Source organism: Typopeltis vanoorti, chromosome 25, assembly GCF_054136105.1.
Source record: "Typopeltis vanoorti isolate ZY-2024b chromosome 25, IOZ_Tvanoo_1.0, whole genome shotgun sequence".
Lineage (NCBI taxonomy): Eukaryota > Metazoa > Arthropoda > Arachnida > Uropygi > Thelyphonidae > Typopeltis > Typopeltis vanoorti.
In genome coordinates, this window is record NC_143573.1 from 54,490,121 (window position 1) to 54,510,471 (window position 20,351).

Below are 20,351 nucleotides of genomic sequence, written 5' to 3' on the forward strand. Positions count from 1 at the left end.
GTTTGTGCATGCATGCATTTTGTGTGTGTGTGTGGTTTAAGTCAGTGCAGAATACAGTTTGTTCAACTGAGTCCAAAGAGGACATTTTACTTACAAATTTTAAATATCCAAGTGTCAGGTGATGCTCACTATACTGTTAGGTTATTATGTCAATTTATTTGATGTTATTTATTCAAAACACAGAATAATAATAAAATAATTAATATTTGTATAACTTATTTGCTGATCTTTCACTGGTATTATATCCAACATCTTCAGAGTCCAAAAACAATTTTTCACAATACATGAACAGTAACAATTTGGTTAACAGTGGGACCCCTAATTGTAATGGACAACACATGGAACCAAATAATTGAAGTAATGCAGAAGTCATATTTCCATATACAAGTTGTCAAAAGGTGTAACAGCTTATTACTAAAATACTCTGGATTAGAGACAGATGTTGAAAGATTTTCCACTTGGTTATACTGTAAATTAAAGATGCAAAGAAGTTATATTCTTGTTTTAATCCTTTGTCCAAGTGTAAGCAAACAAAGTTTGCATGTGAAGTCACATCATGACTTGGCTACTTGTATATAGAAGTTAATGACCTCACATCAGTTGTCTTAGTATCCCATAATGCAATGTACATATCCCTACAGACATGTATAATGCTTTGCATTACAGGAAGGACCATTATCCAGACTGTTTTTTATCTTTATTGAGACCTCATCAATGGAAGCCAGACCCATAAATGATATCAAGGTTGAAGTAATACAGAAGTTAAGAATGCATGTCCATAAGGATAAGTGCATTGCATTATGAGATACCAAGGCAATTGATGTGAAGTCATTAGCTTCTATATACAAGTAGCTCATTCATGAAGCGACTTCATGTACAAACATTGGTTGCTTACACTGGATAAAGGATTAAACCAAGAATATAACTTCTTCATATCTTTAATTTATAGTATAACCAAGTGGAAAAACTTTCCACATCTATCTTTAATCCAGAGTATTGTAGTAATAAGATGTGACAACTTTTGACTACTTGTATATGAAAATATCACTTTTTCATTACTTCAGCCTTGGAATTACTTATCGGTCTGGCTCCCACTGATAAGATCTCATAAAGATAGAAACTTGTGTAGGTAGTGGCCCTTCCCATAATGCAAAGCATTATACATGTCCTTAAGGATATGTGCATTGCATTATGGGATATTAAGGCAATCAATGGGAAGTCATTAGCTTCTATGTACCAGTAGCCAAATCATGAAATGACTTCATGTGCAAAATTTGTTTGCTTGCACGTGGATAAAGGATTACACCAAGAATATAACTTCTTGGCATCTTTATTCTTTGGTATAAGTAAGTGGATAAACTTTCAACAAAGTTTATTATTATTATAGGAGTGAGAGACTCATCATAGGAGGTATACACTATTGCACACACTGCTCATCCAACCATATCATAAACTGATTAGATGTGTCTACATCCACAACACACTTTGGCAATGCGTTCCACTCACCAACCACTCTCCATGCCAAGAACTTACTCTTCACCCCTCTGCTCACACCCTCCTTATATGCCAGCTTGGTTGGCCAAGTGGTAAGCATATCCGCTCTCCAGCCAAAAGGCTGTGTGTTCAAATCCCACCGTGGGCATGGATGTTTGTGATTGTCTGTGGAAATATTAGTGGTGGTGGTGATGGGCAGTAGATGCCGTTGGTGTAGTTGTGGTTAATTGTAGTTGATGGATTTGAGTGGTAGAGACAGAGAGTTGTAGAGTAGGTGCCCTCCCTCGATGAGTCTTTGGACTCCCTGGAGGTGTCGCATAATAATAATAATAATAATAATACAGTTTCCAGCAGTGGCCTCTCCTAATATCCCCCATTTCCCATTCTATGAAACATCTCTTACACAGGACAACCTGGTAACAATCCCTGACTAGCTTACATGTCGCAATCATATTCTCCCCTCTTCTTCCTATTCATGAGACTTTGCAACTTACATTCTCTTAATCTGTCCTCGTACTCCACATTCTAAAGGCCACTGACCACCTTTGGTAATCTTCATTGAAGCCTTTTCAACATATCTTCATCATCACGAAAACCCAGTTATAAAATATGTGCACAGTAGTCCATATGAGGCCTGATCAAGGCCTTAAAGAATGGCATCATAAACCTCTCTATTTCTGCATGTCCGGGTCCTCCCCATCATTGCCATTATCCAATGTGACATCTTCACAACTTGTGTAATGTGGACCCTGAATTTCAGGTCCATGTCCACCACCAATACTCCCAAATCTCTGATTTCCTCTAATTTTTTAGTTTCCTCACCAAGTGTATGCTTTGCATCCCATTGTTGCTTACCTAATGTCAAAACCTTATACTTTGAAACATTGAGATGACAGTTCCACTTATCTGCCCATTCATGCAATCTATTCAAGTAAGACCATAACATCTGCTTGACTCTTCCCACTTTTGCATCATCTTCAAACAGCTGCATATCACTAGTTAAACCCATCCCAATATCATTAACAGGGCCGGCGGAAGTGGGCATTCAGAGCATGCAGGCACTGCTACGAAGGGGGCACCACTGCTGGGGTACTCGTAAGTTCATTTTTATCATAAAAACAAAAAATTCTTAGAATGATCAATATTAAAATAAATAAGGCCAGATACACTGACACTAAATAAAAATTAAAAAAATTGTATATAAATTGTATGTTTACAAATTTGCAGTGAGAGCAGGCTAAATGCTTGCCTGCAGAATGTTGTGTCTACTGCAGTCTATCTAAAGTTAAATGGTGAACAGTTTTTATGCACAGAAACGAATTTTCGTACAAAACATTTGTTGCTAGGTAACCAGTTATATCATATGACTAGTTACCTAGCAACAAGAGTCTACTGACAGTAGCGCAGTGCAGACTATTATTTCGTCTCTGTATCGTGTTGTGTAATAATTTCTTGTGGGTATAAAATAGAAATTGAATCAAAAATTAAAAAAAAGTTATCCAGTGCACAAAATCATAAGCATCATGCTGCGAAAGAAGCAGATATGAAGAAACAAACTGTGGCTCTTAATAAATTTGTTAAAATATTAAAATACTCTGATGCAGATTGTAACCAACTCAATACATCAGAAACCAGAGTTGACGAACCGTGCACATCATCCAGTTTGCATTAAAGTATTATTGAACAAGACGCATGATTTAAGTGTAAAACAGGAGAAGATTTAGTTGTAGTTGACCATGACACTAACACATTGTTAGTCTCTGTAAATTTAGAAGATCCAGGTGAATGGAAAATATTAATGAAAAATTACGTTTTATTTGAAATGGAGCCTGTTCAAAAGAAAAATATAATATATCCCAGAGATACATATGGTCGTAAATTTGACAACACATATTATAATAGAAAAATGGAAAACGGGGAGCTCGTGCCAAGAACATGCCTCATTTATTCCAGAACTTTAAATTCTGTTTTTTGCTTTTGTTGCAAACTTTTCGCACCTACTGAATCAAGTAGTCTTGTAGAAGGTTATAACGATTGGAGAAATGTAAATACAACTTTGCATAAACATGAGACTAGTTTAACTCACATGAAAAATTTAACAACACATGGAAGGAACTCGATAAAAATTTAAAAACAAAACTACTATTGATTGCCAGAGACTCAAAGCATGTATGAAATGGAAAAGGAACATTGGACGAGTGTTTTAGAATGCTTGATTGAAATTATAAAATTCTTTGGTAGCCCAAATTGTAGCTTTTCACGGATCATCTGATAAATTATATGAAAGGAATAACGGCAATTTTTTAAAATTAGTCTAACTGTTTGGGAAGTTTGATCCCGTTATAGAAAATCATGTTGAAAGGGCCCTACAACGAAACAATAGAGTACACTATTTGAGTAAAGACAGTCAAAATGAAATAATTGAAACTTTAAGTAACGCAGTCAGGAATACAATTGTCAAAATGAAATAATGGAAACTTTAAGTAACGCAATCAGGAATACAATTTTATTATCAATTCGAAAATCTAAATATTATTCCATAATTTTAGACTGCACACCTAATGCAAGTAAAACAGAACAAATGACCATTATTATTCGCTTTGTTTCCTGTGACAATGGAATTGTCAAGATCAGTGAAAACGTTTTAGGTTTTGCAGATATATCAGATTCCACAGGATGTGGTTTATGTGCAACAATAATGGAACAACTGGAAAAATGGAACATTCCCATTGAAGACGTGAGGTCAAGGGTATGACAATGGGGCAAATATGAAAGGAAAAAATATGGGCTCCAAAATTGGCTTTTGAACAAAAATCCTAGAGCTTTTTACGTGCCATGTGCTGCTCATACTCTAAATTTAATCATTAACGATGCAACCAAAGTGAATGCAGATACAATTAGTTTCTTTTCAAGAAATATACAATTTCTTTTCATTCTCTCACAAACGGGCAATCCTTTTAAAGTTCGTAAAAAATTTGACATTGAAACAGCCATTAGAAACGTGATGGGAAAGTAAAATTAATGCAATCCGCCCTCTACGATATCAGTTTGGAGAAATTTACGATGCACTTTTTGAAATTTTAAATAATGAAAATTTTAATAAAGAAACTCAGCATGAAGCTCAAACATTATGTGCTAAAATAAAGGTCTACAAATTTATTGCTCTCTTATAACTTGGCATGATTTACTTAACAGAATAAACCCTGTGAGTAAAATGCTTCAAGACAAAAATATGAACATTATACTTGCTTTAGAATCTATCAAAAACTTAAAAGTATTTTTACAAGAGTATCGATCAGATACAAATTTTAAAGAAGTTCTAAAAACGGCAAAAGAACTGAGTGAAGAGGTGGATGGAGAACAAGAATTTAAAACTGGTACGGAAGTTCGATGATGAAAGTAGACACGACAGTTTGACTACGAGCATCATGACGAAACACCACAATCGCCAGAAGATAAATTTAGAGTGATTGTGTTTTATACACTTCTAGACGTTGCAATGTGTTCGTTAATAGAATGTTTTGAACAACTAAAAACATATTATGATAATTTCAATTTCTTGTATAGATTACTACAAATTAATAACAAAGATTCAAAAAAATTGTGACGATTTAGAGATTCTCTTCAAGGACAGCAACAGTAAAAATGTAAATGCAATAGAACAATATGACGAGTTATGTGCTTTCTGGGATATTTTTTGGAAGGATAATTTAAATATTTAAAATCCTTTCGATATTCTTATTATTGTGTCCAATAATTTATCTTTCCCTAACTTTTCAGTTGCTTTAAGAATACTATTAACCTTACCTGTTACTGTAGCAAGCAGTGAACATTCCTTTTCCAAGTTGAAATTGATTAAAACCTACTTAAGAACAAGTATGTCACAAAAAAGGCTTATTAGTTTGGCATTAATGGCTATTGAAAATGATATATGTGCAGAATTAGATGTTAAGACTATTATTTCTAATTCTGTGAATATGAAATCAACAACCCTAAAATTTTAATTTAAAAAATTTCAAGTATATTTATGTAATTTAATTTATTTTCTGTTATTCTGTAAAGATTGTATTTTTTGAATACTTATATTAAATGTGCTAATTATTTCTGAATTATTTTCTTATTTTCTCATCTATCTTGAGTTTCCTTTATTTTCCTAAAAGATAGCTCCAGTTATAAAAATTATTAAGAAATTTTTACAAGTGACTAAGAATTTAGTCACTTGTAAAATGCAAGAATTTTTTAACTTTAGTTCAAATAAATTTTAACTTTAATTAAAATTCATTTTAATTTTGTTAGCGATTCGGGTCAGTGAGAAGGCTATAATCCCTGTATCATTATATTCAACAATTAAAGTGAAGTGGCTTTATCAAAATTTGCTTTAACTTTTGAGAATTTTTTGAATATTCGGGTTTTTAACGATTATCCTGCCTAGTCAACACTCCCAGTTTGTTACATTTAGCGAACCAACGTGTGGCTGTTCTGTCAAAATTTATTTAAGAAATTTCAAATAATTTACATTTTTATTGTCGTAAAAGAACCACACACGCCCGGATCGTTACAGGGGCGCTTAGATAAAAATTGCATGCGGGCGACAAAGACCCTAGTGCCGGCACTGATCATTAATATACAAATTGAACAACAGTGGTCCCAGAACTTATCCCTGCAGTATACACCACTAGTGACCTTCCTCTTTGAGGATACTTGTCTCCCATATACAACTTTCTGACAATGACATAATGCTTTCTGATGAATCTATAATGCTTCTGCCAATTCCCTGGAACATTCCTTTAAGATGTATGGTGATATGTCACTAATCCAACTCAGAATCTGTTATCCAATCCCATTTATTTCAATTTATGTATCAGTTTGTCATGTTGCAGTCTATCGAAAGCTTTTGCAAACTCCAAGTACCTCTGTATATTTATCTTCTCTGTCCAAGGTATTTGTCAACTTGTAGTACATAAGTAAGTCAGTAAAACATGATCTCCCTTTAACAAATCCATGCTGATAACCACAGAGAATACTGCTGTTATCAACCCATTTCTCTATCCTACTTCTCACCAATCTCTCCACTACTTTCATCACAATTTCAGATATATAGATTCATCTATAATTTGTGTGAATTATAGGTGAATCTATAATGTTACTGCCAATTCCCTGGAACAATGCCTTAAGATGTATGGTGATATGTCATCAAATCCTATCACCTTATGGACATCAAGTTTATTTATTTCCTCAAATACCTTCTGCTCACTCACAATTAAGCTATCCTCTTCTATGTCCTCTATATTTAAGTTGCTCATCATTCCACCACCCTGATGAAGATGAAACAACAACAACAACCAATACTGATCACTGAATATCTCAACAATGTCTTCTGCAGCAGTCTTCGGCACAGTCTTCTGCACCTGCCTGTTTGACCAAGTAGTTAGCATATCTGCTCTCCAACCAAAAGGCTGCAGGGTCGAATCCTGCTGTAGGCATGGATGTTTGTGATTGTCTGTGAAAATACTAGTGGTGGGCAGTAGATAGCATTGATGTAGATGATGATGGTAGTTGCAGTTTGTTGTAGTTTGTGGATTGATTGATGGAGACAGAGTTGTAGAGTAGGTGCACTCCCTCGACAAGTCTTTGGACTCCCTGGAGGGGTCACGTAATAATAATAATAGTTACCCTTATCATCCATTATCATCATCTTACCATGATCATTCTTCCTTCTACTTGTCACATATCTACAAAACTCTCTGAGGTTTTTCTTTGCCTGATTTGCCAATTTGTGTTTATACTCCCCTTTTGGTTTCCTTGCTAACCGAGTCACTTTCCTGGCTTGTTGTTTATAATCTTTGTGTAACTGATTATTACCGTTATTCATCTTGTACTCCTCCAAAGTACCTTCTTCTTCTTCCAGATTTTATGGTTAAGCTCCTCATTCATCCATTTTACACCTATCTTATTCAGCCTTTTTGCTTTCGGAATACATTCACATGTTGATACTGTTATATATTTCTTTGTCATTTTCCAAGCAGCATCTATTTTCTTACCACTCCACTCTTCATTCCATGCTATAGCTCCAAGCTGTCTCCTAATCTTGTCATAATCACCAGCTTTATAATTCCACATATATTCTTTGCTTACAGAAGTCTGCATATGGCTAGCCTCAACCCAGGTGATCACTTCATTATCACTCTCCCCAACTGAAGGAAAGTGTGAAACCCCACTCACAATTACATCCTCTGATGAAATGATCAGATCTAAAACTCTCGACATTGCCTGCCCTCCTTTACATGCTTCCTGAGATAGTTATCTCTCAAGAACTCGGAAAACTCATTTTCCTTATTCCCAAATGCTATTTCTTCATTACAATATATACATGATAATTAAAATCACTCATAATAATTACCCTATTACCCTTCCTTGGTTCACTAATGCAAGTTGTTTATACATTTCTTCATCACCACCCTCCACATTCCCTGGTCTATAGAACCATTCATCTAAATATGTCTTCCTGTCCATGTCTGGACAATTCACCATGGGAAAATTGATTGCCCGACAATTAATTGTGGGAAAAATTCATTGTGTGAAATTTAATCGTACAAAAATTCTTCGTGGATATATATGAAAAAAAAAAAAAGAAATATTTCCCATATAAAAAAAAAAGAAATATTTTATATATTATTTAATATTTCAATTATATTTAGCTTTCTGAAATGTTTTATTTCATATAAAGTTATTAATATTCTTTCTTACTACAGGCTCTGTAGATGGACTATTAATTGTTACAAAACTGGGATAGGATGGATAGGGAGAAAGCACCATATTTGAGAATATTTAGGGATAACAGTTATATCTAACTAATATTTATAGTTAACTGTTTATATATTCCTATTATTCCTATTAACTATTCTAACTATTAATATTTAGAATAGTTATTAGGGAGAATAAAATATTTAAGAATAGTTAAGAAGAAAGGACACAATATTTAAGAATATTTATTCTTCTAACTGTTCACTATTTTTCTGTTCTATGCATTTAGACACATTTGGGTGTTATATATTTTTTTATCTGAACTAATTCAGAAGGCGACATGTTTTGGTTATTGAATACATGTGTATTTTGAAAATATTTGCACTTCTCCTGCATATATGAAAGATATGTTGTATGCTGTTATCTTTCATTGTTTACAGAGCCAGTTTAAGATCATAGGTGCACATTTGAGTAATTATATTAAAGAAAATGATAATAAAATTACATAAATCCTATCATCATTATGTAAATCAGCATAATCTAAATTGCCATCTGGGGTGCAATACTGTCTTTACCTTTTCCTCCAATACTAATATTTTACAACACTCAGAAATTTTATATTTAGTCTTCTTTATTGAAAAAAAAAAAAATATATATATATATATATATTCAGGTCTCCAATAAGCACTACTTATTGGAGGCCTGAAGTGGCTTGAATGGTTTCCATGTTTGGTCATGGAATTGTAGCAGGTTTTCTGAACCAGGTTAAAATGAATAAAAATTACAACAAAACAGAAATTAGGAAACTCATCGATCAATAGATATATTACTTTCATTTTATAAGAATAAAAATATTATGAAAATCTAATTAAAATCTAAACAAATATAAATACATAAAAAACTATATTTTTTGAAATTTATCTTGCACTTCATTTACTTTTCATATATTGATATCGGTGCAATATCATTTCAATTTTCTAGCGAATAATGTTTTCAGTGAATTTTTTCCACAATGAATTTTCCTGTGATGAACTGTCCGTGAACCTTTCCTCTCAACTTCCACATTACACGACACTGCTTCATAACTATTCCCACTATTTCCCCTCTTACATGTCTACCTTATGTGGATATAATTCCCCTGCTATGTACTCCCCACTCTCTTCCTGTCCTTTCTATCCTTGTAAAAAATACTGTATCCTCCTTCCATTTCTATTCCCATTAGAATATCATCTTCGTTATTCCAATGAATTTGGGGCGAATAAATTCAATCAGTGAAACCATTTCATTTTCCTTATTTCTGATATTTCTGGCATTTGTAAACAAACACAGTAATTCATTTTTTAGGTCTATACACAGTCATATCCAAGCACTTGTTGGTTGTGATATCTCCACCCACCTGCCAAATCACCTTTATCACCACTTACCACATATATCTGCTCAGTCTCAAGTTCCACACCCATATCTCAACCCACACACTTTCACTTCCACTTTCAACATCCACTCTCCCTATGCCATGTCTTCCTGTCCACTGTGGCTCCCTCCATTTTTCTGTTCCTCTTGCATTCCCATTCTCTCTTCATCCCTTATACTACTACTGTTTTTACTGCCAACACTTCTGTCTCTTCAGTAGCACTCCTGATTTTTCACTTCATTTGCTTCTGATCTCTTGCATGCATCACACACTGTACTTTCGCACTCTGCACTCCCATCCATCAACACTTTCCCCAGTGCACTCACTCCAAAGCCCTTCAAATGCAACCCATCATGCCTGTATAATTTTGTTATTCCCTCAAACACATGCCATACATCCACAAACTGTACTCCCTTCTCCTCACACGGCTCCACTAGCATACCATTCTTTTGGCTCTCTGTCATAACTCATCATTGTCATATCTCGTTAACACCCTGATAACCTTTCCCACTACACTGTTATTTTTTACTCTTCTCAATAACCTCCTGATATTTGCCCTCGCATGCTCGTTATGTTTACTTAGATCATTTGTCCCCACAATCACCACTAACTCTCTTGCTCGTTTCTTCCTTATGTTGAATGCCTGAATTATCCTACTCATTCTTCCTCCTAGTTAGTGGACCTTATGGATCTCATTAACTATCCTCTAACTATGGAATCTCTCTGCTATTGAAAAACTGCTATCCTGGAATCACTCGTCACCTCTTTTATTCTTTTTTTCTTTCATTCTATTCTCGTGCACACTTTCATTAGTTTCCACTAAACATCTAACATCACTCCATATATTCTTCATTTTGTTTTTATTTTCAATAACTGTTTCATCAAATCTTGCATTACAACAATTTCATTCTCTGTCACTCCTGCAGTCTTGCTACATCTTTTTTGCTTCATCTCTTGCTTATCTTATGCATGCATCACACACTTTGCTTTCATCCAGTAACACTTTCTCCAGTGCACTCACTCCAAAGCCATTCAAATACAACCCATTACGCCACCAAAGAATATAATAATGTTATAGCATTAGGATAAAATTTGATTCATTTAAGGAAAACATGTGTCATATTCATCTTGATGAATATGGATACATGTTCATCATATTCATCAAGATTAATATTATACTGTATATTAACATAATATGTTAATATACAGTATAATAAATATCTTCTTTATTTACTTACATTTTTATTTATATTATTTATTTATTTATTGCTTATTTATTTTTCATGTATTTAATTTTTTTTTATTTTTCAGTTATTTATTTATCTCTTATTTATTGTCTTTCATTTATTTGTTTGAGTGAGAAATATGTGACTCAGAAAAATATCATAATATTCTTATGATTATTTTCCTCATTGTGCTTATATTTCCATCATATTATGTCATGTTCTGTAAGTTGCTTCTTATGTGTGTAACCCTGACCAGATATAGTACATGGACAGAACATGAACAGCTAAAATAAAGCATAAGTTGCTCACTGAAATATATGTGACAAAAGATGCACTAGAAACTCTTTAGTTTCTGAATCCCAAAGTATTACCCCCCCCTCCCAAATGCTTAAATATATTTTTTATTATTATTATTATTATTATTATTATTATTATTATTATTATTATTACGGGTATCTCCATGAAGTCAGTAGACTCATCGCGGGAGACCCAAACTAAAAAAACAATATCTGTCATATCTCTTCTTGAATTCATTTACAGACGAAAAGCTCACAACTAAGTCAGGCAATGAATTCCACTCGTTCACCACCCTCCAGGCAAAAAATCTTGTTCTGACACCTTTTTTAACCACACTCTTCTTTAATTTCCAGAGATGACCTCTTGTTCTTCCATCACTATCACACAGCTGAAACATTTCCCCTTCATCAATCCTATAAAAACCTTTCAGTAATTTAAATGTTTCTATCATATCCCCTCTTCTTCGCCTATCAACCAATCTCTGTAATCCACAAGCTCTCAATCTATCAATGTAGGGGGCATTTTTTATATCACTCACCAACTTGGTCACTCTTCTCTGAACCCTCTCCACAGCCTCCTCATCTCCAAGGAATCCAGGTGACCAGACCTGAGCACAGTAATCCAAATGTGAAAGTATCAATGCTTTATAAAGGGGAATAATAATCTCTATCTCTGGATGTCAGTGTGTTCCTCAACAACCAAGTAATCCTATGTGCAATCTTGGACACCTTAGCAATGTGTCCTCTGAACTTCATCTCCCTATCTACCAACACTCCTAAGTCCCTAGCCTCATCAATCTCTTGGAGTACCTTTCCATCAATGTAGTACACAGCTGGTAATCTTTTAATCCCAAAATGCATGACTTTACACTTTTCCAAATTGAACTGATATCTATTATCTTTTGCCCATTTTACCAGCTTATTTAAATCATCCTGCAAACTTTCAACATCAGCTTGATTTTTTATTGCGCTACACAACTTTGCATCATCAGCAAACAACTGAATATCTCCCTTTAAGCCATTTCCTATATCATTTATATACAACTTAAACAACATTGGCCCAAGCACAGAGCCCTGAGGCACACCACTGGTCACCTGCCTCATTCTGGACTCCATACACCACCTTATGGTATCTCTCCCTGAGCATTCTCCTATCCATATCACCAATTTAATATCCATTCCCATCTGCTCCAATATGCGTAACAGTGTTCTATGGGGTATCCTGTCAAAAGCCTTAGCAAAATCCAGAAGTACCACTGTGTAGCCAGTTCCTTTGTCCAACTCAGATGTTATTCTATTATGAATAGTTAATAGATTGCTAAGGCAGATCTACCTTTAACAAAACCATGTTGGCCTCTATAGAGTATCATATCCGGATCCACCCATTCTTGAATTTTGTCTTTAACCAACTTTTCTAATACTTTTACCACTACTCCTGAGATGGTGATTGGTCTGTAATTAACTACCGCAGTTTTAGAGCCACCCTTATGCAAAGGAACCACTTTGCCTAACTTCCACTCCCTAGGGACCATACCAGAGTTCAAACTTAAATAAATATCCAAGTAAGGGGTTGACAATTCATTTGCACATTCACTGATATTCCATCTAAGCCTACAGCAGTGTTTGCATTTAAATTTTGCAATATATTTAATACCTCTAATTCTTTAGCTTCAATTCTCACATTAGGTATTGCTACAGGTATAGAGTTATCCTCACTTGGGTGATAGACTTTTGAAAAGTGATCACTCAGTAACTCGACTATTACATCTGATTTTGTCACCTCAATACCATCAGTACCCACTTAAGTTATCCTTCCGAAGTCATTCTTCCTCTTACATAAATATCTCATATGTCTCCACTTACGAAATATTTAAGAAATGTGATCCTTATACTTTGCGTTTCCTATATATTCCTGCATTTTGAACTCTGCTTGGTTTTTTCTTTTATAGTTTTATCTATTTTTCTGTCCCATCAGTTTTATCCACAAGGTATTCTTCTTCCTTAGCTTGCTAAATGTCCTAGGTTCTTTGCTGCATGTATACCAACATCTTCCATTCTTTCTGACTTGAACTCTTGCAGGTCATCTAGGTCACTTTTCATCAGGTTTCATCTGGAATGCATGTTTAGCTATTCTCTCCTCACCCATTCTTTCCATATGCTCAAACAAACTCAATCTGCAAGCTCTGATTCCATCAGATAGAAGGGGAGATCTATAGAATTTGCATAGTTTTTGATTATATCTTCTTCTCATTCACTTGTTGTGTTATCTCTTACAAGCCCATAGACTTTTCTGAGGATTTTATTTTCAAAGATCTGCAATGCTTTTGCATCTTGATCTGTTTCTACTCCATTTAAAACTAATAGGTCTAATGATTGCCTTGTATATTTCTGTTTTATCTCTGCTTGACAGAATTTTGGAAGGAGATAAATGATGCAGTGAATGATAAGATCTATTGGGGGTATGTTCTAGCTTATATTTCTGTATTCATTTTATTATCTTGAGTAAATTTTCCAAGATATATGAAGGAAATGGCACTTTTAAATTTCAGGTTATCAATTATTAACTGGTTATTTTCCCCTTCATTGAGATTTTTACATCCTTTTAAATATTCTGTTTTATTCCAGTTGATTTGTAATCCCATGTTTTTCAGCTGAAATTTTGAGTTTTCTGAATGTTATTCTAATGTCTTCTGCATTTCTCTAACTATGAATATGTCAGCTGTATATATTAATATCATCTTTTACGGTTTCTTGAATACATTTTTCCAAAGCTAAGCTAAATAGCAAAAGTGCATCTACTTGTTTCAATCCTGTCTTAATGGCAAAAGGTTCAGATCCAATTCCATTAGTTAATACCATGTGTTGGCTGTCAGTGGTGCAGATTAAACATATTATTAAATGTAACATATTATTAGCAGTTTAAATGTATTATCTTATTATTATTATTATTATTATTATTCAGGCCTCCAAGGAGTCAAAAGACTCATCGAGGGAGGTCCTTCCTAAGACATAAAGTCTGTCAAGACTCATCGAGGGGAGGTCCCCCTCCCTGAGAAACACAAAGTCTATCATACCACTCCTTAAACTCACTGACCGTTCTTGCTCCCACCACTTCATCAGGCAATGCATTCCACGGCTCAACCACCCTCCACACAAAGAAACCACTCCTTACCCTCTTGCTCACAGTTTCCTTTCGTAATTTCCAGGGATTGCCTCTTGTCATCACTCCTTCCCGCTGTTCAACCAAGCGAAAGAACTCTCCAGTGTCAACCCTGTAACCATCTCTCAACAGTTTAAAAGTCTCAATCATATCACCTCTCCTTCTTCTATCAACCAAACTCTGCAGTCCACATTCTCTCAGCCGATCCTCATTATTATCCTTGTACAGTCCTGAAACCATCTTTGTCATCAGTTAATTTATCCCCTTCAAATCCTGGGGTCCAAATCTGAGAACAATAGTCCAAGTGTGGTCTGATCAGAGACTTATACAACAGAATGATAACCCTGTTATCTCTGCAGGTCAGTGTCCTTCTCATAATAGCAGCAATCCTCTGTGTTACCTTCACCACCTTTGCAATATGTCCCCTAAACTTTAGGTTTCTATCAATCATCAATCCCAGATCTCTTGTCTCCCCTACTTCCTCCAGTATAACTCCTCCCGTAGAGTATGCAGCATCCCATCGATGTTTCCCAAACCTCAAGACCTTACATTTTGCTGCATTAAACTGACATCCCCATTCATTTGCCCATCTATCTAGCTTTTTTAAATCCTCTTGCAGGGCTACCACATCTGCACTATTACTAATAATCCTTCCCAGCTTCGCATCATCCGCAAACAACTGAATATCCCCCTGCAATCCACTGGCTATGTCATTGATATAAAGGTTAAACAATATAGGTCCTAGTACTGGGCCCTGTGGGACCCCACTTGTAACCCTCTGCCTCCTGGAAACTGCTCCACCATACACAACTCTCTGATACCTATCAGACAGCCAATCCTGAATCCAGTTGACCAATCTGACATCCAGACCCATGTGCTGCAACTTAAATATCAGCTTATCATGTGGCACCCTGTCAAATGCCTTCGCTAAGTCTAAGAAAATTGCAGTATATGCCTTTCCCTCATCTAATGTTCTTGTAACTTTATTATAAAAGGCTAGCATATTGCTAAAACAAGAGCATCCTTTCACAAATTCATGTTGATTCTCACAGATAACATTACCCTCATCTGCACAATGCTGTATACGGTCCCTCTCTACTTTCTCAAAGATCTTAACAGCTACTGATGACACACAGACTGGCCTATAATTAGACACTTCAAGTCTGTTACCACCCTTATGCAATGGCACTATCTTACCTTCCTTCCATTCCCTGGGCACCTTTCCCAAAGCCAGACTTTCATTGAAAAGCCACGTTAAAGCCACTGTCAATTCCCTAGCACATTCTCTCAAAACTCATGGTGAAATACCATCCAGTCCAACAGCTTTACTGACATCCAGAGTACTCAACATCTGAAACACACTCTCCTCCTGTACCTCCAGACCTCGAACCAGTCCTATCCCTCTAGCATTAAAACTGACTCCTCTAGGATGAAATACTCCAATAAAGTGTTCATTGAACAATTCCACTATGTCCTCTGCATCAGTCACTCTATTCCCATTTTTATCCCACAATATTATTCTTCCACAGTCATTTCTCCTCCTACTGGCCACATAGCTAAAAAATTCCCTAGGATTTTCTTTGGATCTTAGGGCCAATCTCCTCTCATATTCCAGTTTCGCTTTCCTTACCACACTAGTCACTCTTCTGGCCTGTGTCTTATATTCCTCATGCATCTCTTCACCTGTCTCCTTATATCTCTTCCATAGCCTCTTTTTCGCATGCAATTCCTGTTTAATATTGTTTGTCATCCACTTTACTCCAAATTGCGTCCTCTTCTTCACTCGTGGTATATAACTTACCATTGCTGATAACAAATATTCTTTCACAATTTCCCACGCACTAGTGATATCCCGGCCTTCCAATTCCTCCCTCCATGAAACTTCCCGAAGTTGACCTCTAAGAGACTATTATAATCACCTGCCTTATAATTCCACATAAGTTCCCATCTCTTTGATACTCCTGCATGTCTATTCATTTTCCAAGTCAACACCATATGGTCACTCTCTCCAACTGGTGGGAGAGACGTCGACTCAGTTATTATCAACTCTTCTGATGCTATAACCAAATCCAAAACTTTTGAACCTCTTGTTCCCTCTGTTATATGTTGCCTAAGACATTTGTCCCTCAAGAATTCTAGAAATTCCATTTCCCTATTGCTACATGCATCTTATTCTCTCCAATTTATACTACTGAAGTTAAAATTTCCCATAACAATCATTCTTCTTGCACTTGCCAAACTTAGCTGTCTAAACATCTCCTGGTCACCATCCTCTGTGTTCCTGGGTCTGTAGCACCACCCCACTAAATATTCTGTCTTGCCTACCTCTACCTCACACCATACGCTCTCAAAATCATTGGTCTCACTTACTTCCAAATTCTCCACTCTTAGAGGACATAGGTCATCACTTATCGTAAGCAGTACCCACCACTACGCTTTCCCCTTCTATCCTGATGAAAAATGCTATACCCAGCGACTTCTATTCCTGTTGTTATATCCCCTTCTGTCAACCACATCTCAGTGATCGCAATAATTTTTGGCCAGGCTGATGCTATCTGCGCCGCCAATTCCTCTCCCTTATTCCGGATACTCCTGGCATTAGTATAAAGCATATAAATGCCATTGTTTCTATACCCAGCATTATCCCTTCTAGACTCTACATTGGCTCAGTGTTACCTGACATTGTCTCCCTTCTCCCAAGTATCCATTCCCACAAGAAGCCACCCCTGCTATCATCCTCCCTGGGACACACCGACTCGTTCAGAACAGCAATCTCTCCAGATGCCTACGTCCTTCCTCATTCAAATGTAAATGGTCTCTCGCATACAATTCCTCTCTTTCCTCAAACGCACTCCAAGCATCCAGATATACCAGTCCTCTCTTGTCACATATTCTTGCTATTATGCCATTCAATATCACCGCTCTTCTGCTCAGCTCATCATTATCATACCTAGGCAACACGCACACGTTTTTTTTTCTCTCTCTGTCTTCTTCCGTACAGTCTCAAGCAAAAATATCATATCTCTCGCTGCCTGACTCACATTACCACTCAAGTCATTCATTCCTACCATCACAATCATCTCATCCACCCTTTCACCTATCTGAATTGCCATAGCCACCCTTTCTATTGTTCCTCCTGGCAAACACTCTTCACGCATCCTATCTTGACCACCACGGATCATTGAGTCGCCATACATTATACCTCTTACCATTCCCTCACTCCTATTGTTTCCATTCTCTCCTCTTCTTTCATTTACCTCTCTCTTCTACTGTTTCCATTCTCTCCTCTTCTAGCACTCCCACATCTCTCTCATTCCCTCTCTCCTACTGTTTCCATTTTCTCCACTTCTAGCACTTCCATATCCCTCTCTCATTCTGTCTCTCCTACTACTGTTTCCATCCTCTCCTCTTCTAGCATTCCCATACCTCTCTCTCATTCCATCTCTCCAACATTTCCATTCTCTCCTCTTCTAGCACTTCCATATCTCTTTCTCATTCCGTCTCTCCTACTGTTTCCATCCTCTCGTCTGCTAGCATTCCCATATCTCTCTCTCATTCCCTCTCTTCTACTGTTTCCATTCTCTCCTCTTCTAGCACCCCCATACCTCTCACTCATACTCCCTAAATTCTCTCTCTCTCCTACTCTGATTCACCTTGCATTTATCTCTTCCATTCTCCTAATCTTATCTTTCATACTTCTGCTCTCATTCACAAGACATTCCACCTCCTCTTTCAACTCATCTATCTCCCTCTGCAGTTCAGTCACTCTTAATCTAAATTCACTCTCCCAAACAAAACCATCTCCTAAACTTTCACAGTCACTCACACCTTCCACACTATCAACTTTATTTTCTCATTCTCTCCTATCACACTACTTGTCATCCTACATTCATTCCCCGTTCCTGGAGCAACAAAGTCGAATATCGATATATCTAATGTACTTATTTCCTCCAACTGCCTGCATTTTGTGCACATTCGCTCTCTACTCTCTTTAACAAGCCACATATGTAATATCTTATAAGGGATTCCCAGTTTATCTAATATTCCCCAAAGGGGAATATTAGATAAACTCTATCAATGCTATCATATGCTCTTATAAAATCCATAAATAAAATATGGACCTGCTGATTATATGCCTTTTTTTTTTTTTTTAAGTATCTGTCTAGTATAAAAATCTGGTCAACTGTCAACTGGTGAATATCAAACAGGATTCCGAAAAATCCTGGTTGATATTCACCTATATTTTCTTCAGCATATGGTATGATTCTTTTTAGTAATGTTAGATAAATTTTTGTAGCCTGCTGACAGGAACGATATCCCTCTCTAATTTTCACATTCATTTTTGCTTCCCTTTTTATATATTGTAGGGATTAGTGATTCCATTCTTAGTTCACCTCTTCTTTTTTTTCCCCCATAATAAATTTACCAATTTATGTACATGTGTAGTTAATTCATTTCCACCATATTTGATGAGTTCAGCTACTATGTCATCATTACCTAGTGCTTTGTTGTCTTTGAGTTGCTTTATACTTTCTTCTGCTTCAGGTGGTGAAGGTTTAAATATTTTTGTATGACAGGTATGAAAAGTATTCAGTTTGAAAGTTCTCGGTAGGTTCATCATAGTTTAAGAGTTTGTTAATGTACTCTCTCATCTGTTTGCTATTTCAACTCTAATGGCAAGTGCATATCCATTAATATTGTTGATTATTGTTATTTTCATATGTGGACTTGATTTTTGGTTTCGAATCTCATTGAAAAATTTTCTCGGGTTATTTAACATGAAGTATTTCTAGATTTCTTCAATCTGTTCATATAAAAAAAAATTATTTTCTTTTGTCTAATTATTTTATTGGCTTTCTTACTCTCTTTTGTATCTCTGAGCAGCATGAATATCAGTTGAGTTATTAAGCCAAATGCTTTCGTCTTCTTTTTCTGTAGTACCTCACATTCTTCATTAAACTTTTTTAAGCTGTAGTTTCTTGTGAATTCCAGTTGAATTTTCTGCTGCTACTTTTATGCTATACTTGATATGATTTCAGATATTTTCAGTATTTTCATTCTCTTTCAGCTGCATATTTTTCAATATTTCTGTTTAAATTCACACTCATATTTTCTTCTGTCTTCTAGTTTGTTAATATTGTATCTCAGATGATTCGCATGGGCTGAAAAATATTTACTGTATATTTTACTGTTATATTTACTATTTATTTTAACCTTAAGAATCGCACTGATTAGAAAATGGTCACTATCACACTCAACATCTCTTAAACTCTGAATATTCTGGTTGCAGTTCTTCTCTTTTATTGATTACATAGCCTATTTCATTAAACGTGTATTCATCAGTAGATTTCCATGTTTGTTTATTTATGCATATTCTTCCTCATAACATAGTACTGCTTATTATTAAAGTTCTAGATGTGGCCAAATTAATCAATCCTTCTCCATAATATTGGTCTCTTTTTGTAGGCTTTGGCTTCCAATCATTTTTTTACATATTTCTTCTTTTCCAATTTTTGTTGAAATCTCCTGTATCCTTTTGTGGAATTTTTTTCAAGGATTAGTTCCTTCCCTCTGATCTATCCAGCTTGGGAGGCCTGTTGATGGCAGTATAGCCCATAGGATCATAGAAATGTGAAATCTAGAAAGTATTGTATTGTATCTAAAAATACGTATTAAAATTTTACTTTAAATAAATTTTTCTAACTATAATTTCAGGTTTAGAACCACTTATAATAGCATATATCTTTGGGTTTCTTTGGGATGCTATAAGAAAAGTTTGGCTGGATGGATGGAATCGATATATAGCACTACGGTGGCATTGGTAAGCACTTTCTTCCAAAATAATATGTGCTTTTGTCTCCTTAAATTTACTTTGCTTGTTCTATTGGGACATATATAAATGGAATGAAAAGGAAATGTTCCAAAGCAAATTGTAAAATGCTTAAAAAAGGTAAATGTCCTTTTCTTTCTAAAGGAAAATCTCCAGAAGAAAAATGTAATTAAAAATAAAAGTACGATGA

General features: G+C 35.5%; 1 protein-coding gene across 1 annotated transcript in view; it reads left to right on the forward strand.

The window, feature by feature from the left end:
• Nucleotides 1–20,351, forward strand: part of LOC150092754 (short transient receptor potential channel 5-like) — a 235,133-nt gene that overhangs the window by 48,711 nt on the left and 166,071 nt on the right. The window contains exon 4 of the mRNA XM_090414270.1: nucleotides 20,047–20,152. Coding sequence (XP_090270396.1) covers nucleotides 20,047–20,152 — 106 coding nt within the window. The remainder of the gene's footprint in view (nucleotides 1–20,046; nucleotides 20,153–20,351) is intronic.